Raw genomic sequence first — 22711 nt, 5'->3', positions numbered from 1 at the left:
AGATTGTAAAACACTAGTCATCATACCCTTGCAGACTTCTTAAATAATTACAGAGGAAAATCTGTGCATCATACACTAAATGACTGAGGATCACACACTTCCAGACTTTTCAAGTCATTCCAAACACAACAAACTCACGCGGAAACATGCGCCTCGGATGAAAACACGTGACAAATGAAAACAGCGTGCGTTCTAAGATCAGCTCAAACTACCAAACATGTTTAATATCCTCTGACTGGATAGAAGCTAAGTAAATAAAAAATAGTCTGAATCTACAAATGAGACTATTTTCTGTTAAATCTATCAACTCTGACTGCCGGATCTGCAGACTGACTCTGACTTTTTCCACCTATATAGTGTCGGCGCATCCAGACTGAAAATCAGGGCAAAAATCTGGACATGTGGTGTATTCCAGACCTTAAACGGTGCTTTACAGACAATTATGTCATGTCCCTTTCTGGTGTCTTTGCACATGATGTTGGATGTTGCTAAATTTATGGCCATTATCACAGTTACACAGAAAGTGATTCTGTTATACTATTTAAATACAGACTTATCTAATGTTTTTAAGTGGTCATGAAATGGAGAATCATGATGTTATTCTGCAATGAAAACATACTACAAGTTTCAGAACTGAAACTAACTTCCCACTCTAAAATGATTCGTTTCTACTCTTCTGAAATGCCAGGATTTGTAATTTGAAGAATTGTCACGATTTCCCCTTAGCACGCGTCATGTCCACATGTGAAAAAGGAGGCATGTTTTGAGCAACTCATGTCTGTCCATCAATCCCAAGATGTCTATTAAGACCATCAGACGAGGTCTTGTCAATGGATGTAAAGAAACTGCACATAACCTGAGCATTAGAAATGCATCGCTGAAGTTTCTTCTTAATGATGTGACCGAAAGATAAAGTTTTCATTTGTTCTTCACATTTCAAAATGGTCTGTTTTGTAAAGTATTTCAAATCTTTTATTGAAAGTTACGGCGGTTTCAAGCGCATGCAGGAAATTACTTTTATTTTTAATCTTACAGCGTTTTTGTAATAAACAACAAACCAGCGTATAAGGCCGTTTCATTGTTTGAGTGTACCTAATAAAATCACATACCTGCGTACATGCAGCATGTTTCATAATACGATAAGTAATAATAGCACTATATACGGAAAATTAAGCAATTAAGCAAGTAAAATCAATTACCATGTTAAAGCTGTTGTAATCGTTGTGATTGAGTGGTTTCAGTCTCTTTTTCTTTGGGATCAAACATTTATGGCTTATGTTTTCCTGTTTAATACTGTAAAACTGCTTTGACACAATCTGTATTGTAAAAAGCGCTGTATAAATAGCGGTGACTTGACTTGACAACATGCCGTAAAGGAAGGTTGGATACGGTGCGATGAAGCCAATCACAGCAGTGGGCATTTACTCCCTTTGCAGGAAGTAACACCCCCTCAAATTGAGTGTTGTTCGAGATGAAAGGTGATCATTTTAACAAGTGTTGTGGCTTTTGATGTTTCAGAATTAGTCAGACATGAGTCATAATCATTTTCTATGGTATTATGTGGCTCAAATGTCTGTACTGATATTGGAATATTCCTTAGAATGTGCCAAAATATTTGTGCAAGGGTCAATCAGTAAATGCAGATTTCGGCAGAATTCGAATAGAATTTTCGGTGGGATTTCCATGGCCTGCCTATGACAAGGAAGATAATTTTGCTGGGTGTCAATTAGATGCGCTGCACATGTAGCTGTGATTGTGAGCGCCACACAGCTGAGCAGCACTTGCTGTATCAGTCCTCCACCACATGGAGGCACATCAGCGGTCAAATGTGCATCCTTTATCAACAGACATAACCCAGCAGTTAACAAAAGTTCAAAATATTTTGCCTCAGAATATGCTTTCTGTGTGTGCTTTCGGCAGGTCAGAAATCTTTCAAATCCGTAAGATGCGAGGCAAAACACCTGAGAAAAAACAAAGATTTGTAGAGCCGCTTCACAAGTTTGTTCCGTGCATGTTGGAAGGGGTCGTTAGAGAGTTGACAGAGATGATGAATATTCACTAAAGAGCTCTGATCGTGTACTGATGCCTCAATAGTGCCAACGCCAATTATAGTCCGTCGCCTTCCCCGCCAGAGCTGCTTAAAGTCAGAATGCTGATCAGATGAGCACGTCAGCGTCAATCCAGATCAGACGCACACCAGGCAGGAAGCCAGATAAAACACCCACCCCTCTACACCCCACAGCCCAAACACAGGAAAGACTTGATTTACTCCAGCTAATTGGGGCAAAGTCAAGAAAGAAGGGGAAAGTTTCTTGATTTCAGGCACCCTATGCTGGATATCGATGTCTTCCATTTTAAATTGGAGAAATATGTATACATATAATTAGTCATGTTGTAAATATCATTTTATTTTTTTGTTGTAGTTATTTAAATTACTATAGTTGTTTTTTTTTTGTATAGTTGTATAGTTGTTTTTTAATTTGTATATCATTCATATAGCCATTATTAAAACCGCTTGTCATATGAATGGTGGGGTTTTTATTATTATTTATTATTATTATTGATGCTGTTATGCGTCTATCCATCAATTTTCTAAACTGCTTGTTGGTTATGATGATTATATTTTTATTATTATTATTGATCATGATAATAATAATAATTATTATTATAATGTTATTGTTATTTTTAGCATTATTATTTGTTATCTTTAGTTATGAAAAGGCCCTTAACATATGAGTAGACTTATTTTAATGTTTTTATTATTATTATTTATTGCAATATTTATTATTTCATGTAATTTTTTTAGCATTTTATATTATTTTATTTTAAGAGTAGTAATCCCAGTATCTGTTCTCTGTCTTTCTTTTGTGGTTTAGTGTGGAAATAAACACGTTTGAAACCACTAAGCACTCTTGAAGTACTTGCCACCTATGCAGATGATGGTTGCTGATCGTTTTAAACCAATATACACTCTGTTTGTACATGGCTGGAAGTTCCAGACATGAAAAAAGTTGACTGTCCAGACATTGTTCTGCTATTTTGGCCAATCTTTTGTTTTTAGGCTAAATGATAACTGGTTTTGTTTGTTTTCCAGCAATGTCTAAAGCAGGAGTGAAGATCTCAGGGGACTTGTTGAGCAATCCGTTGTGTGAGCAGGATCTGGCTTTCCTTGAGTCCATGACTGCTCTGGATACAGCCATGAAGAGAATGGATGCCTTCAATCAGGAGAAGGTTAGATTCAGTTGTAATTGGCAGTGTTTCCCAATGCATATAACATCTTCTATTCTTCTTATGACTTGTACGTTTAATTGAAATGGACTTATGTTGATTTATAAATACTAAACAATCCCATTTATCTCAATGGCAGTTGTTTGGCTGGCACATGACCCAGTGGAAGTATTCAATTTAAAATCTGCCATCTTTCTGGCTCATTGGTGCTCTGTTCTGTTGCCATTTTTTTTTCTGAGCCGGAAATGCCAGTTGCGGTTTAAGGCGTGTTTCCAAATTGTTTTCCTGAGCAGGCTGGTGCTGAATTGGCCCTCACAGCACAAAGTCTGACCAACCAATAATCACAGCTGTGAAATATCCCCAAATACCATTCCAGCCTCATTCTGATCTTGGAAGGCCACTGTCCTGCAAAGTGTAGCATCAACTTTAATCTGCATAAAATTCCAAGTAATCCTGCAGACCTTGATGAGGCGTTCAGGTGTGTTTGATTAAGCAACCAGACTCTGCAGAGTCTAATCGTTCAAACTTTGACTGCTTGGATGTGCTTTGTACTTTTTTGTTTACTTTGTTTTGGCCAATATGTTGTCATTAGCCCTATTCGCACGGGATTAGTATTATCTAGGGACCTTGTGTGATTTTGAAATCTGAATTTCGTGTGGTGCTTTCACACTGGATAAGCGAAGCATGTGATTTTACTCGAATATACTGGCTTATCTCCTGGATACCCGGATGTCAAGGCTTTGATAGTCCTGCTCTATGATTCCAGATGGATAAAAAAAAAAAAGAAATTATTATAGTTTCTTGCGCTGTCATTTACATTTCACCAGGTTAAAATAAATAATATCCCGAGCTTTATGCTTGATTTATTTGTAACACATTCACCTCAAAACCTATTCAGCTTTCTCTTTCTGCAAATTGTATGGCGTAGTAAATTGTAGGTTATATGATGACAGCACCCAAAATAGTATCAAACACTTAAACACAGCTCCATTCTCCCAGAAGATGGATAAATAGGCACAGGAAATAAAAACCTTGAAAAATGATATACGACCTGCCAAATCCAGGCCAAATCACAGAGATGTCGATTCGCACGGGACTATTATCATCACAGTACCTCGGTGTTCGGCGAAATATGGTAGGTCTTTTACGGGGGAATTTTTACTTTACAAATTACTGACATGGCCGATTCGCACAGGATTAAGATCACAGACAACCTCCGCAATTATTACAAATCACTGGACGTCACCAGGTAATACTAATCCCGTGCGAATAGGGCTTTAGACTTATACTGACACCTAGTGCTGTGGATGCGGCATCACACAAATATTTTCACTTACTGATATCTTCATACAAAATTTCAGGATTTGTTTTTTTTCTGTGAGTGAAAGTGTCAAATAATGCATGATATTTAGCTGATCTCAAAATGTGTGCTTCCATGAGGCGACTCACTCCCATGAAAAATATGAGTGAAATTTCATGCAAGTGAACATTTTCCTTAATTAATACTAATTTCTGTATGGCTAAAACTTTTTAATGAGGAAAAAGTTACTTTCTTCCATCTTTAAATATCATATGCTCCGCCCCCACTTCGACCAGAAGTATTTAGGCTTTGTTAGCTGCCTCTTATTAGGCAGTGATGCTCATTTGCATAATAAGCAAGTGGGTGTGAGACATGTTTATGTTTTGAGCATATATTGCCGCCACTAGATCTGGCTTACTCACCTCTAGGCCCACACAGAATCTGTACACTTTTTTTCTTTCCGTATTTTCTGTGCTAATTGTGGGGTGGGGATCAATGGATTTCTGCAGGATGGATTTCACCATGGTAAAATGTGTATGTGTTGTACTTGTATTGGTAGTTGAAAACATGATCAAATTACCCAAACATGTTTTAATAATGTCCACACACATGCTTTAAAACAAACCAACATTATGCATCAAAGACTCTTGAATGCTGGGAATGGGAACAAAAGATGTTCTATACATTTATTTCTTCATCCAACTCTCCAAATCAAGTGATAATGCACAAGAAAATGTAGAATGTTACTTTATACAGTCCTGCTTAACACATTTACACACCCACAAGTGTGTGTCAGCCTTTCTGAATCTCCACTCAGAACATACACATACACAGATTATGGTCTTCAGCTGAAAGTCATCTAGTCTTTTGTTGACCGTTTTAGCTTATCTCTTTCATGTCTAAGGGTACAATGGTTATAACTCAAGCATTTTATGCTGCCTTTGGTTATCCATCTAAATCATTACTGACTTCTCCGCACCACCTTCAGAAGTTGTTTTAACCTTTATCCAATATCTTAACATGGTGCTCATGGTGTGAGTAGGCGCAGTGATATTACGCAGTGCCTGAAAATAGTCCCCAGCTAGTTTGTGTAGTTGCAGCAATAGCAGAGTTGCTGGGGACTATTTTCCGGCACTGCGTAATATCACTGCACCTGCTGCACCCATGGTACGGCAGCAAAGTTCCTTCATTATAATGCCGGAATAAGAGTCTAGTTCCTAGCCATATCAGCCTAGAAAATTGCAAGTTTTCATTTTCCATCAGTCTTAGTACACAATGTAACTACAGAAGAGTCATTTTAAATAAGAAAAATATCAAAACTCTTTGGTTATTATTGAGCGAGATGCTAACGTTCTAATCAGATTCAATGATCTATGCTAAGCAAAGCTAAAAGTGCTACCGCCAGACCCAGAGATCGGCTGAATGGATTCAAAAACAGTAAAACACAACTGTTTAACTCTAGGGGAGTTGGAAAATTATCCTATTTTCAAAAATAGTGGATCCTTTAAGGTGGGTTCACTATTGTTCACTGGATTTTTATGGCTGAAATACAGTCATTTCAATTGGAACCCAAGCAAGGGGATACTTTTTTATGATTTGAAAGATTTTATGATTTCTCAAACAAGATGATGATGGAAATTGGCTATGTTGACCAACAAAAAGATGCTTGGTTTGTGACTTTGGAGTTGTACTTCATACTTCACTGCTTTGCTCACAATCGACAATCAACCTTTTTGCCCGTGAAACTGTTGCCGTTGCGACCTCAACTTAAAAACATATATTTGAAATTCCTGTGCAATGTTTTTATTCCCCAGTAGCTGTTTATATTGGTCTTCCCAATAACCGTCCAAATGACCATATGAAGTTGGCTAATGTTTATATATTCCTTGACTCTGTTTAGTACGTCTCAACCAACTTCATTTCTGCCTTGCAACGCCTTCTAACCCGTGTTTATTTTCTACTTTTGGCCAAGAGAAATAGTTGCGTTTCTGACTTTGGCAGAAGTACGTTCTGTCTTCCCTCCAGCAGATTGGGTATGAGTAAGTTTTTCTCACAGCAGACCCCACGCCCTTCCACACTCAGCGTGCACATGCATCTTCAGATATGAGTCCCATCTCTGCGTTGCTATCTTCTGTTTCCAGCTGCTGGTGGTGCTGATTGTTGTCTTTTTCCCTTATTCCCTCTTATTTTCCCACATTGGAGTCAGTCTTTTCTTTTGAAAATGGTTAAGAGCCCTTCAGCGATACACTCAGCTCTGACTGCATGTCAGAAGTGTAGCACTCATCTTCTCTGGTCTATTGCCTACAACCTCCGCCCTGGAAACTGGGCCCTTCAACATTCCCAATGTATTGAACTCTATGTGTCAAACCACAGCACTACTCTGTCAGGCATTGTAACATGATGCGCAAAGTTCAGACAGTTCAGAACTTTGACTTTTTCTGCTGACCATTCAAAGCTCAGCTATTGTTTACCGGACAATTTTCACAACGTATTATGTTGACAGAGCTGGAACAAACATCAAAAAATGAAGGAAAAGAGACTGATTCTATGCAAGTAGCTACACTGAATTTTTTCTTTACATTTACATTTAGTCATTTAGCAGACGCTTTTATCCAAAGCGACTTACAAATGAGGACAGTGGACGCAAACAAAAACAACAAAAGAGCAATGATATATAAGTGCTATAACAGGTCTCAGTTAGCTTAACACAGTACATGTAGAAAGGGCTTTTAAATAATACAGGTGCTGGTCATATTAGAATATCATCAAAAAGTTGATTTATTTCACTAATTCCATTCAAAAAGTGAAACTTGTATATTATATTCATTCATTACACACAGACTGATATATTTCAAATGTTTATTTCTTTTAATTTTGATGATTATAACTGATAACTAAGGAAAATCCCAAATTCATTATCTCAAAAAATTAGAATATTACTTAAGACCAATACAAAGAAAGGGTTTTTAGAAATATTGGCCAACTAAAAAGTATGAAAATGAGAAGTATGAGCATGTATAGCACTCAATAATTAGTTGGGGCTCCTTTTGCCTAAATTACTGCAGCAATGCGGTGTGGCATGGAGTCGATCAGTGTTATGAGAGCCCAGGTTGCTCTGATAGTCGCCTTCAGCTTTTCTGCATTGTTGGGTCTGACATATCTTCCTCTTCACAATACCCCCTAGATTTTCTATGGGGTTAAGGTCAGGCGAGTTTGCTGGCCAATTAATAACAGGGATACCATGGTCCTTAGACCAGGTACTAGAAGCTTTGGCAGTGTGTTCTGGGGCCAAGTCCTGTTGGAAAATGAAATCTGCATCTCCATAAAGTTGGTCAGCAGCAGCAGGCATGAAGTGCTCCAAAACTTCCTGGTATACAGCTGTGTTGACCTTGGACCTTAGAAAACACAGTGGACCAACACCAGCAGATGACATGGCACCGCAAACCATCACTGACTGTGGAAACTTTACACTGGACCTCAAGCAACATGGATTGTGTGCCTCTCCTCTCTTCTTCCAGACTCTGGGACCCTGATTTCCAAAGGAAATACTTTCATCAGAGAACATAACTTTGGACCACTCAGCAGCAGTCCAGTCCTTTTCGTCTGAGAGACACTGTCTGTTGTTCAAGAGTGGCTTGACACAAGGAATGTGACAGCTGAAACCCATGTTGTGCGTAGTGGTTCCTAAAGCACTGACTCCAGCTGCAGTTCACTCTTTGTGAATCTCCCCCACATTTTTGAATGGGTTTTGTTTCACAATCTTCTCCAGGGTGCAGTTATCCCTATTGCTTGTACAATTTTTTCTACCACATATTTTCCTTCCCTTTCGTCCCTCTTTATTAATGTGCTTGGACACATAACTCTGTGAACAGCCAGCCTCTTTTGCAATCACCTTTTGTGTCTTGCCCTCCTTGTGCAAGGTGACAATGGTCGTCTTTTGGACAACTGTCAAGTCAGATTCTTTGTTAGATTTTTTTTTTATTATTATTAGAATAGTGAGTGCTAAAGTTAGGTCAAATAAAGATGGAAGAGATGCTTTAAGCTGATTCTTGAAGATGGCTAAGGACTCAGCTGCTCGGATTGAGTTGGGCAGGTCATTCCACCAGGAGGGATCATTTAATTTAAAAGTAAAAAGTTTAATGTAAAAGTGACTTTTTTCTTTAAAACACCAATAGCCACATTTGCACTGTCGGGCCAGTGCGAGCCAAGGCTTAAACCGGGCCAGGCAGGGCTAATAGCCTCACGCCAGTGGCACCGAGGCTAAAATAGCGCAAGGTTTCCACAGTCGAGCCTGAAGCTCCGCTGAGCATCACTAAAACCCGCCCTTTACATGCCTCTCAGGAACAACGTCACGAAACCCCATCATTTCACCAACAAAGAGAAGTTTTCAGAAAAATGATAAGAAATAAGTCACTGGAACTAGCGCGATCACACACGAATACGATAAAAGCAGACTTTGTTTGCATGCTTTGTTAAATATTCAAATTCAAAAGCATCAATGTTTTAATATAGAATAAATGATACATTGATCATAATGAATTAATTTATCAGGACTCAAAATTAATCACACAGAAATGAATGTATTTATATTTTATTTATTTTTAACGCTTATGAAAATAGCCTGCTTATTCAGTCGAGTCAGTTTCTGTCTATTTGTAGCCACAGTAGCTTATACGTCACATTTAGAATGAATGATAATATCTTTATTTTTATAAAAGCTCCCGAACAAAAACATTATTTTTTTTTATGATGGGCAACGTGGAGCTATAACTCTTGAGACAAGATTTATGACAGATAATATAAGTTACTAAATAAATACACGATTGTGATAGAGAATAAGAAGCTGACGCCTGATTTCCCCAAGCGGTCATATTTACCATGTTTACTATAGTAACGTTAATGGTTAGCATGCATAGTCTTTTACATCGCTTAAAATATTTCTGCCTTGTATGCTGATTATAATCCACATCGGATCGGATCGCGTTATTTCAAACACTCGCTGCTGACTGAAGTGAGCTTTGAGCAACTTATTTAAAAAACGTTTTTAATGCTGGTGTTATAGCTGTTATCTTTCTGAAATGATCCGCAGTGCAGACTCTCTATTTTTATAAAAACTCCCGAACAAAAATCATTATTATATTTTGATGACATATGCTATGCAGAGCTAAACTCTCGAGATGAGACTTATGACAGATAAAATATGTTACTAAATAAATTCACGTTTGTGATAGAGAATAAAAAGCTGACGTCTGATTTCTCCTGGTTGCATTTACCATGTTTACTATAGTAACGTTAATGTTTAGCGTGCACAGTCTTTTACTTAGCTTATAAATATTTCTGCCTTGTTTAGCGATTATAATCCACATCGAATCAAGTTATTTCAAACACTCGCTGCTGACTAAGAGTGAGTTTTGAGCTCAACTTATTTTAAAAAGTCTTGAATACTGGTGTTAAAGCTGTTATCTTTCTGAAATGATCTGCAGCGCTGAGCTCTCCAGACGCGGAGAAACTCCGCCTTTGTTCATAACCCCTCCTCTAGCCCCAGCTGGCCCGCTTTGGCCCAAGGTTTTCATCGTCCAAATAACCCTGGCCGTTGGCCCCAAGGAAGCCCCAACGAGGCACGATCAAGCCCCGGAAGTGACAGTGGAAACGCGACTGGCCCTGGCACGCACTAGCACGCCCGCCTTTGGCCAGACAGTGGAAATGCGGCTAATGACTTATGACTTGAGCTCTTAAAGGGATAGTTAACCCAAAAATGAAAATTGTCATTAATTACATTGTTTACATTCAGTAGACAAGTCCGCACATGCTGAACGTAAACAATGCTCATTACATTGATTACGTTCTGGATTACTCTCCAAAGTGGTGGAAGACAGTAACTCTGGGAAAATAATTGCTGAATAAATTATTATTATTGTTTCCTTTGCACAAGAAAAGTAATTGCATAGCTTCGTAAAATTGCAATTGAACCCCTGATGTCATATGGACTATTTTACCAATGTCCTTGCTATGTTTCTTTGCAATGATCATGGTAATACCATTGCAGTCTATTTAGAGTCAGAGAGCTCTCATATTCCATCGAAAATATCTTGTGTTTGGAAGATAAATAAAGGTCAAATGGGTTTGGAACGACATGAGGGTTAGTAATTAATGACAGAATTTTCATTTTTTTGGTGAACTAACCGTTTAACATAACCCTTGTGGGTTGTTGGGGACGTTTTCGTCCACTAGGGGGTAAAGTTGAGTCTTATTTTGGCCACAACTTTCTCTGTGTTTGAGCTAATGGAATGATTTTTGGTGACAAATCTTATTTTGACCCATATTTTGGGAAAATGCTTTGAAATTTTTCAAAAACTCAACGGTACACTGTGGGCAAATTCACTACCCTTTCGGGATGTTCGTGGATGAAAACATCCACTAAATTAAACTGCTGTAAAAATGTATCAGATAAATATTTTTTTCAATTTTTTTTGCATAAATCTATTAATCAACCTCAGTCCTGATCAAAACTACCAATTTTTTTAAAAAAATCCAAGATTTTAACTTTTTAATTACCAAATTCATAAATGATGTAACTGATTTGGGGAAAAAACAAACAAAATTACATATTTTCAATATAAAAAGTGATTGTGGACTGGATTTTTTTTTACCTTTTATCACAGTCTTGGGCATGTCAAAGATTAGTAACAAGATTGGCTTTGATGCATTGTTAGATTTGTGCAGCATTAGATTTAAATTTTTTCTCCCTAATTAGCTGTTGGTGGCTGTTTTTGCCCCATTGACTTCCATTATAACAACATTTTTTGACTGCAAAGCCATGACACCATATAATCATGCATTCTTGATTGTTTGTGGTTTTCACTTTTGGGAAGAGGTAAAAAAATGTATTTTTACAGTTGATCACTAGGTGGGACCATTAACCCTTTAAATAGGCCTGTGCAAAAAAAGGCTTAGTTTCTGGCTTGTATATGGAGTTATATGGAGTATAACAGCAAATTATAGTGTTTGTGTGTGTGTGAGATTCTTGATTGTTGGTGGTTTTTCCTGTTGGGAAGAGGTAACATTTGTTATTTTTTACAGTTGATCACTAGGTGGGACCATTAACCCTTTAGATAGGCCTGTGCAAAAAAAGGCATAGTTTCTGACTTGTATGGGGTTATATGGAGTATAATAGCAAATTATAGTGTGTGTGTGTATGTGTGATAGAGAGAGAGAGAAAGAGAGGGTGTGAGAGAGACCTTTGTGCACTTACCTTGATGTACAGTATTTGAAAAAATCAAAATATGCACCTCATGCTCTCAGAACTACATGGAATAAACAATAAAAAAAGAAGTGTGTTTATGCACCTGCTTCCTTTTGATGGTGAAAAGTACATATGGCCTATAAGTGAAATGCTCCTCTTTTCTTGATGGTAAAGCCAGTTTAAAACCTTAAAATCCATTAAAAAAATATACTTTGCATCAAATTTATGAACATAATGTATTATGAACCAAAATGCAATACCAACTTCAAATAAGCTGCAGCTCGCTGGAGGGGTCACGCTACATAATCATTTCTATAAACATTGGTACAAGTCAAGCCCTTTCTCGTGTTGCTTGCTGCTTTTCTCACCATTAAATATCCAGCACGATGGCATGCAAGTGTTTAAATCCACGTACTTTGCTTTTGTTTAGTCTATTCGCTTATTAAGTCTGACGTCACGTAGCAGCGCTTCCGTGTCCAAACGCTCTATCAGTTACCACGAGAAAACAACAAAAGGTGCTAATATAAACTGTGATAGAATACTAGTGAAAAAGTTATAACATTAACCTTTAACTCCATACTGAAGTACCAGATAGCCAGACAATGAAAATATAAATATAAAAAAAATATCTTAAAATTATTTGTGTTTGGGACGCTGTGAGCACGGAGACTGTAGTGTATATCATAAGTTTGAAAGCGTTTAACTTAAATTATCAATATGAATAATCAGTGCTCATAAACGGCTGCTGAGGTCATATTCTCAAGTGAAGCGAGTTGAGGCCTGGACCCGGAAACAGCGCTTCTTACGTCATCACTTAACAACCGAATACTTTCACCACCATTAAAAGGCAGCAGGTGCATAAATACACTTTTGTTTACTCCATGTAGTTCTAAGAGCTGAGGTGTACATTGTGATTTTCTGAAATACATTAAGGTAAGTGCGCAAAGGTCTCTCTCACACACACTCTCTCTCTCTTTCTCACACACACACACACACATACACACTCAATATAATATGCTGTTATACTCCATATAGCTTCATATACAAGTCAGAAACTAAGCTTTTTTTGCACAGGCCTATCTAAATGGTTAATGGTCCCACCTAGTGATCAACTGTAAAAATAACAAATGTTACCTCTTCCCAACAGGGAAAACCACCAACAATCAAGAATCTCACACACACACAAACACTATAATTTGCTGTTATACTCCATATAACTCCATATACAAGCCAGAAACTAAGCCTTTTTTTGCACAGGCCTATCTAAAGGGTTAATGGTCCCACCTAGTGATCAACTGTAAAATTAACAAATTTTACCTCTTCCCAAAAGGGAAAACCACAAACAATCAAGAATGCATGATTACATGGTGTCATGGCTTTGCAATCAAAAAATGTCGTTATAATGGAAGTCAATGGGGCAAAAACAGCCACCAACAACTAATTAGGGAGAAAAAAATTAAATCTAATGTTGCACAAAAACTAAAAATGCATCAAAGCCAATGTTGCTACTAAACTTTGACATGCCCAATATAAAAAGTAAAAAGTTATAAAAAGTAAAAAAAAAATCCAGCCACAATTACTTTTATATTGAAAATAAGTCATTTTGTGTGTTTTTTTCCTCAAATCAGTGACATCCTTTATGAACTTGGCAATTAAAGAGTTAAAATCTTGGATTTTTTAAAAACATTTGGTAGTTTTGATCAGGACTGAGGTTGATTAACAGATCTATGCAAAAAAAAAAAAAAATATGAATCTGATACATTTTTACAGCAGTTTAATTGAGTGGATGTTTTCATCCTGAACAACTCCAAAGGGTAGTGAATTTGAACAATCCACAAGGGATAAATTTTAAATCTACAAATCAGTTTCATTTGTTAGTAATCGTTCACTCAATAATTTGTTACCTTTGGCTTGCATACAGCAAAAAAAAAAGAAGAAAAAAAAGAAAAAATAGCATAGACTGGTATGGAAGTGTTTTTTTTTTTAGGGCCTAGTTGTTTTCGAAGTTTGTTTTGTACGTTATCTTTGACTACATGATCTCCATTTGCATAATGCAAATGGGTCCTTTTGTAGTCTTGATAAGGTTTAATTTGCTCCATATTTTTTTAATATGGTTGCCCTTAGCTGATAATCAAAGCCATCAATAGCTGCTCAGTTAAACACGTTGTAGATATTCACTCATACACAAACCTGCCAGTGCGAAATACACCGTGAGTGCCTCTAGCTGTAATGCCATCCACAGCTCGGCAGATCTCAGAAATAGCAGATTGAGGCTTGATGCAAATATCCTTGCTCTCCGCTGACCCCTCTGTCAGATTCACCAAAGCCAAATGCTTTCTACAGCGCTCTCCTCTTCGCCTGAGCACCGTTTTCTCATACTCTACTGTATGGGCACTTGGCAAGCAAGCAGCGCTCTATCCGTGGGCGACGAGAGATGTTAGCACAGCTGATTTTTCAGCTCTGCATTTTGCAGTGTGCTGGTGTGAATTACCACCCTGGGATGCTTGAATGGTTAATAAGACTCCCATGAATCACACCGCAAACCTGCAACAAACTCCCCCTGTTCTTCAGATTGAGAGGTTTTGTCATGGTAGCCAAGCAAATCATATTTGTGTTTTATAAAGATAACCAAACCATCGTCTTCCCCACTTCATCGAGGGAAAGATGGATTGCCCCAGGGTGGATGCGAATAGGGAGGGAAATGTTATGGTAATAAGTGTAGCTTGATTCTAGGCCTGTGCTGGATATATTTAGAGTTTTAATGGTTAGTAACTAGCAGCTATGGTGGGGAGGAATATCGATTTTCCAGGGTTAGTATGCATTGTATGTATTTTTGGGTGTTATGTATTGTATGTCTGTGTGTGTGTGTGTGTGTGTGTGTGTGTGTTTGTGGTTGATCTCTGGCCTGATTCACACAAACTCTCTCTCTGGACTGTTTTCCTCAGGCTGTTCTCTCATCATATAGATATATTTCCCCATCATTCCCACCCTCTACTCTATCTTTACTGTATCTCTTTTTTTCTCCTCTGGTTTGCCTGAACTACCCATTGTCTCTTTCAGCTGAGAAATAAATGCACTTTGATTTAAAGTTTTATCTGTGTTTGGTTATTATGTTTTAATTTAATCCTGCTGCTTTTCAAATGCCTGAATGAAAATATAATATGCCTGAATATTAGAATTCAATTATAAAATGAAATGAAAAAAGTAACTACTATGCTATAACATCAGTTTTTAATGTGTTTAAGTAATTTATCCATTTAAATGGAGTCTGTGTGTGTGTGCAATTAATTAGTGTATTTTCCTACCTCGAGACAACCGTGTTGATGAAGAGCATATTTGAGATGAAATATTAGCTGTAATGTGTGCAGAAAATAAAAATCAAGGTAAATATCACTGTAATTCTGTATAGGGAATGTATATCACTATTTATGTATTTATTTACTTAATGTATTTATTATTATGGTTAGAGGTCATTTACAAATACAACTTACCCTAAGTTTGCAATAATTGGTATTAAAATTAGAAACATTTATTAAGAAAGTAATTCCGTTTTTATGTAGGCTATGCATTAATTTTATTCATTTATTTGAGTTAAATGTATTAAGTTTACAATAATTTACGTTGAGAATAACATTTATTATGAAAGTAATTTGGAAATTTGTAAGATTTTGAATATACAGCTACAACTTACCCTAAGTACATGATAAAAAAGTAAATTGGGGCACTTTATTTATTTATTTATTTACTTATCTATTTATTTAAGAGCTGCATTGGCAGGCATTTTGAATAATCACTCAGCATGTTTTAGTTAGTTAGGTAATGCTATTTTGGACTTAAAGATGTAATTTGGAAGAAGGCGATCTCATCTTTAATGAATCGCTCTGTTCTGGGATGGCGTTGTATTTGCTCTCAGTGACTGACTCTGCTCTCAATAGCGAGTGAATTGTTGATTAGCTCCATAAGCTAGGATCCTCTGATGGGCCTGTCAGCTTGTGTCGGCTTCCCTCTCCGTGTTCTGGTTTAACGTTCCCTGTTTGCTCTCTTCTTGCATTGTTTGCCAGGTTCGGTTAGCATTCTGTCAGCCAACCACATCCTATTGGCATCTCAGATCTGCAATGTAAATGATGTTTTGCAAGTTTAAGGTTTTAATTGTGTGGTAACTTTTAAGACTTTGTTGGTTTGGGGCTTGAGGCGGCAATGCGACATTCATTTACACCCGTTTAACTCCAACACCCCCCTTCCCTCCTCTCCTCTTCCTCCTCCTCCTCTTCTCCTCTCCAGCCCTGACACCACATGGAGGAACGAGGGGAATATAAACTGTTATTGTTAAAAATGTTTGTTTGCAAAGGACTTTCATCTCGATCGGCGGCCCACCCTCTTCAGCGTTTTCAACCCCAGCCGGGGCTGCGCTTTCATGTGCTGTCCCTCGACGATTCCAGCCTTTTGTATTCACTGCACAATTAATATTCACGTCTTTCTCGCTGCTTTCCTCAGGCCAGGAGCACAATAAAGATAAACTTTTTCTCCATACTTCTCAGTTGAACGCCAAATGCTCTTCTCACGGAAAGGGAGCGGTGACAGCTGTTGATCTTTTAAACGTTGGGGTCATGTCAGATCCTGCTGCCAATTAGTTTCACTGAGCAGTTGTTATTTATTTATTTTGAGTGTTTTGTTGTGTTCGACCATAATGATCAATGTAATTTATTTTGATGGTTGTCATTCAGCTGTGATATTAACTATTTATTTTTTCAGCTAATGTGTTTTTTTTTTTTGCTTGTTTTTTTTATTATGCAGGTCAACCAGATTCAGAAGACCGTGATCGACCCTTTGAAAAAGTGAGTGCTCTTTTTGAAACATTTTAAAACTAGTTCCAAAAACTAGTGATGGAATTGCAATGGAATGTTTATTTTATTTTCATTTTTTAAAGAAATCTCTTCATCAAGTCATTTATATGATTAAAAATACAGAAAAAAACAGATATATTGCAAAATATTGTTGCAGTGTAAAATAACTGATTATTATGTAGCTATGATTTATTTCTTTGATTCAAAGATGCTTCAAGAAACCTACTTGTAAAGCTACCTGAAAAACTCTGCTCAGGTGCACCAAGGGTAAAAACTGCTTTCAACGTAAAGGATGCTCACACCAAATGTTGATTTAATTTAGTTAAAGGGATAGTTCACTCTCAAATTAAATTTTGGTATGTTTTAGCTTACCTCAAGGACATCCAAGATGTAGGTTTCTCTGTTTCCTCAGTATTTCCCATTTTGATATTTTTAGGTCCAACCGTTCTTGTCTGTGACTCACATAATGGAGGTCTATGGTCACCACCTCAAAGAGCATGCACAGAGGAGTCAAAATTAAACTATTCCCCATCATAAGTACACATTGATGACCTAATACACGAAACGAGCGGATTGTGTAAGAAAACGAACAGTATTTATATCGTTTTTACCTCTTGTACACAACCACGTCCAACTGATCTGAGTGCGCGATTGCTTCCCGATGTGACGTGCGCGTGCGCTCTGGCTTATTAGTCTGCGCAAGCGTGGAAAGCTCCGGAAGCGATCTCTCGCGCGTGTACATCACTCATTGTTTACACTTACTGCCTATGGTTGACACAGATTTCGGAAGTATTACCTTTCACTGTGAAGATCTAAACATATTTAGACGTACAGGAAATTGCAATGGAAGACGATTTCAATATATCCATAGACAACGTTGAATTTTTTTCACAACCATATTTATTTGAAACCGAATACACAGACCAAGTACTCAGGAGTGATCCGCTGCAGCAGCACGTCTTCAAGCCTCAGAGACAGAGATCTCTTCAAAATTTGTGGTGTTTTAGTAGCAAGTGTTGTGAGATGCCAACAGAAGTGGAGAGCATATGTTGTCACGAATGGAACAACAACAAGACGACAACGAGGACATTGACAGTATCGCATCACACACCTGCCTGACTGAAGATCCTGAGTTTTCTTCACTGTTGAGACCCAGCGTTTTGCACGTTGTGTTTAGTTTGCCACGTATAAACTGGAGGCGACGTCCAATGCCAGAGGGACCCAATGGCACGCTGTCAATAGAGTGAGTAATGTGTTGTATTTTTTTTATAAACGCAACGATTATAGGGTGCATTATAAACATTAATTTATTACAATTACTGCATTATATTTCAGACAGTGCAGATTGGTGGCGTAGTGTGTGGTAAACAATGAGTGATGTACATGCGCGAGAGATCGCTTCCGGCGCTTTCGCGCTTGCACAGACTGATAAGCCAGAGCGCGCATGCACGTCACATCGGGAAGCACTCGCAAACTCAGATCAGTTGGACGTGGTTGTGTACAAGAGGTAAAAACGATATAAATACTGTTCGTTTCCTTACACAAACCGCTCGTTTCGTGTATTAGGTCATCAATGTGTACTTATGATGGGGAATTGTTTAATTTTGACTCCTCTGTGCATGCTTTTTGAGGTGGTGACCATAGACATCAGTTATGTGAGTCACAGACAAGAACGGTTGGGCCTAAAAATATCAAAATGGGAAATACTGAGGAAACAAAGAAACTTACATCTTGGATGTCCTTGAGGTAAGCTAAAACATATCAAAATTTAATTTGATAGAGAACTATCCCTTTAATAGAAGTTAATTGATAAAGAAAATCTCTTTATGACATTATTTTTGACGGCATCCTCATTTTATAGCATTTTCACACAATAATCAGTAATCTGGTAAAGGGATAATATCACTATGTAAATAAAAAATGTTATTAAATATATATATATATATATATATATATATATATATATATATATATATATATATTAAATATATATGTAAAATATTTTTTTCATGCAAAATATAATCTCTGTGAAAGATGACCTGAACAAGTTTTTCTGAGCATCACCCACAGTCAGTTCATCTCATCTCAATGCTGACTAAATAAAAGTTGCGCTCCTGACATTTATATGCCACACAGAAAAACATATCGGTCAATACAAGTAACTAATAAAAATTTAAATATTGGCCAATGCTATAGACCCTTTGCACATGACGTCACCCTCTACTCGCGCGAATTGTGAATGCCATGACGGTCGGCAGAAGAGCTATGCTGTAGGATGGATGGCAAGCCAAACGAGTACGAGTTCGTGTTAGTTTGTGTAATAAAATGTTTTTTTTTTTTTTTTACTTGTATGTAAGCACAGTGCAGTGTTAATGGTCAAACTGTGTTAAAGTGGCTGACAACAATAAATATTCTTATTAGGAATAAAACTGCGTCGTTTTTAACTGTGCAGAGCAGTAACGTTAGCTGAATAGTCAGGCCTACTACGCTACTGTAATTTTAATACTGGTCATTGTGGTGGTACTTGCCTGGACAGACATATTTTCTGAGGTGGTACTTGGTATGAAAAGTTATAGATCAACTGCATTAGAAAGTTGCATTGGCACACCCTGTGAACAACGGTAACTTAAGTGGGTAGCCACGACCGATCAGGTCCTCTAAAAACAGGTTACGTGTTATATAAATCTTTACTTAAGTAAAGAATAGATATTAATACAAAATAAACCATAGATTGACGTCTTACCTTTGCCATTATGAGGTACCTCCCCGCGCCGTGAGCGTAGCATCGCGTACCTGTCACCCAGTCAGCTACAAAGAACTGGTAAGCATCCAGACCTTTGAAAGCTTTGACATTAGCACCAGTGTATGGGGATACCCCGTTTACCACATAGTGGTACAGATCGTGTGGAATGAAGTCAGGTAGACTCTGCGATTTAATGAGGTCCGTGAAAACGGAGGAAAAAGGTAAGGATCGATATCCAATCCTACGATCTCCAACTTCTCCAAATACCGAGCACCTACCAGATGCCCTACCTCGACCGATGACGGCACGACAGCTTGTTCAATAGAAGAAGCCATAAAGTTTAGTGTTATTTATTTTATTTTAAACTGATTGAAACTTCCTGCTCGTCCACTACTATTTAGCTTATGCTTCCGGTGATTCTGCCATCCGTCATGGCGTCGTCACGTGGTTGTAGTCACGTGTTTGCAAAGGGTCTATATTTTGGTTTTGGCAATAGATAGTGTTTGTGGCCGGAGCCTATCTGGTGGCAGAAAATGGCCATTTTCAAGTAGCAGTCTATGGAAGACGATGGAATGAAAGAATAAAAAAATGACGATTTGAGTTTATTGAACAATTTTGAGCCTCGATCACCCCAGGTGACTGGATGCAGTATATGTCATAAACCCTGCTCTCCACGTAATGTTATAGGACCTGTGACAAACTCAACGATCAAAGTATACTTCAAATAATTTTTTCCAAAGATGGTTTCCATCATTTGAGGTAGTTCTTATCATACTGATTCATATTCAAGTGTTATTTTTTACTAGTAAATTAGATTAGGTAGTTATTTGATGCTTTAAAAGTGGGGTGTGGTGTCATGATTGTGATCTTGCTGTTGGGTTTGTCGGAGGCCTGCGCAGGCTTGGGCTCCAAATGAATCAGGCTCCAAATAAATCACCTCTGCACAGACTCTGGCTCCAAACGAATCTCTGCTTTGTAGACTCTGACTCAAAACGAATCTCTATTGTGCAGTCTCAGGCTCCAAATGAATTGGTACTTCTCAGACTTGGGCTCCAAACAAATCTCTATTGTGATGTCTCAGGCTTCAAATGAATCACTACTGTGCAGATTCGGGCTCCAAACGAATCTCTACTGCTTAGACTCAGGCTCCAAATAAATTACTACTGAGCAGACTCTGGCTCCAAATGAATCACTATTGCGCAGGCTCCGAATAAATCATTACTGCACAGACTCATGCTCCTTACGAATCTCTACTGTGTAGACTCGTGCTCCAAAATAATCTCTACTGCGAAGACTCAGGCTCCAAATGACGCAAGATAGCAGAGGGCATAGATGTTTTGGCTTTACTGTTCTTTAGTGGAAGGAAGTTGAGATGCGCCGTCCATCTTTTTTTTCTTCTTTTTTTATACAGTCTATGGATAAAATAGATGAACTATGTCTTTAAGTCTCAGAAGTAAAGTGATTTGTGTCTTGTGTGGAATTGCTGAAACTGATGTAAAAGTCACCTGTTCTTTTATTTGGGTTAAGTATGCTGCTTATGTAGGGAGTAGACAATGAGGCAGTTCAGGATTTGGAGCAGAGCTATTTTATCTGTCGGTTTCGATCCTTTTTTTATAGAAAAAAAAATTGATGTTGAACTTCAAATATTTTCCATCTGAGGCATCATCTTCCACTGGACATCTGTCCTGGAACTGATTATGCCTTTTGAGTCACTGTTCATTAACAGTCCATATATGTGCGATCTGAACATATTTATGAATGCTGGCTGGAATTGTGTTATTGTCTTTAAACACCTGGAATCAATCTGTGCATCCTCGGTGGAAAAAAATCTGCACTACTCTATTTCAGTCAGAACCGATGTGTTTATTGCATAACAGATCTACAGCCAGGCTGCTGCAATGAATGAACATGTGGAAGGTGTGTTAATGACTTTCTTTCAGGTCGCCAGACTTCCCTCTCAGCTTTGCGCATTAAAAGTGCTGAGCATTATATGAGAAATGTTCTGACGGCTGCAGGTCTGTCCTGAATGAAAGAGTGTGTCTGGAGGAAAGTTTATTTGGCTGTCCGCCCCTCCACTCCTCTCTCGCCCCCATGAGTTCTTACTCCATGCCTCCGTTCCCTCGTGGGACGGGCCGGAACAGGAAGCAGGCCTTAACGAGCGACTAGGAAGAGGAGTGTGTGCGGAGACACTCCTAACAAACGCCTGTGTGTGTGTGTGTGTGTGTGTTGGAGGATTCTTGAAGTGACTTCTTACTCCATATTTGTTCCTGAAGGATGTGCTGATTCATGTCCAATTATATAAAAAATAATTATATGTATATTTTTTTATTTTACACTTGACCACAAAGAGGTTCGGTCAGCTTTGGTGAAGCTGTACAGCTGTTGTGTGTGAATACAGTGAGTCCAAGGAAGATGGATAGAAAGTTTTTTTTCTGGTGGTGTGTGTCTGTGTGTGTCTGTGTGTTTGGTTGCAGGATGGAATGGTTCTCATTTCCGCTGGCTGGTGGGTGTGTAGCGGACGTGTGTGTAGGCTCTTACTGTGGCCTCAAGCCCAGAAACACACACACTCTCATGTAAACTCAAATACTATGAGCACAGTTGAGGCTTTAAATAGCGGAGTAAACCCTGCTCAGCATACACACACTCTTGCTCATACACATGCAAACTTACAGCTGACCACTTCTCTTCCTCAAACTAACAAATATGACTGCTTGAACATAACTGGACACTGATTCTTGAGTGAATCTCACAGTTCTTGAGAAGTATCTACATCATGTTTCACTTCAAAACCAAAAGTACATAATTATGCTTTAAAGAAATAGTGTTTTTAGGACATAAATGTTTTATTTATTATTTTAGAACATCCCTTGGAAATCATTGTAATATTCCTATTTTTCTTACTCAGTTATCATAAAATTATTACTGGTGCTCAATAAATTACATGTATAAAATATATATATATATCTTTGTGAAAGATTTTAATGTATTATTTTATTTCATGCATCATATTCATTTGCATTTAATGAATGTTAATTTACATTTTTTTAAAAAGTTGTAGAATAGGAACAATATTATATAAAAGGTATAACGGGATGATGCCACAATGCAAAAAAAGTTAATGGTCCTAATTTTTTTTTTCTTCATGCACAATATAATTTGTCAGTGAAATGACCTGGACGTGTTTTTGTGAGCGTCACCCACAGATGTTTTAGAGCATCGACTCTTATGCATCCATATCAAGCATGCTAGAAATCTCATGTTTAGCTTTAAACAAAACCGCATTCTTTTAGTCTCGCCTCCAGTGGAAACCTTAAAACACACCGGCTTTGTTTTCTGCTGCGCCACAACACATT

At 37.8% G+C, this 22711-nt stretch overlaps 1 protein-coding gene across 2 annotated transcripts in view; it reads left to right on the top strand.

Annotated features, from left to right (window-relative positions):
- Positions 1 to 22711, top strand: part of LOC132097435 (bridging integrator 3-like) — a 55286-nt gene that overhangs the window by 15361 nt on the left and 17214 nt on the right. For both annotated transcript variants that reach the window (XM_059503145.1, XM_059503146.1), the window contains 2 exons: positions 3095 to 3231; positions 16566 to 16606. In XM_059503145.1, the coding sequence (XP_059359128.1) occupies positions 3095 to 3231; positions 16566 to 16606 (178 nt within the window). The remainder of the gene's footprint in view (positions 1 to 3094; positions 3232 to 16565; positions 16607 to 22711) is intronic.

Source organism: Carassius carassius, chromosome 21 (genome assembly GCF_963082965.1).
Source record: "Carassius carassius chromosome 21, fCarCar2.1, whole genome shotgun sequence".
NCBI classification, from domain to species: domain Eukaryota; kingdom Metazoa; phylum Chordata; class Actinopteri; order Cypriniformes; family Cyprinidae; genus Carassius; species Carassius carassius.
Note: the sequence above shows the minus strand (reverse complement) of the source record. Positions and strands in the feature narration are given on the sequence as shown.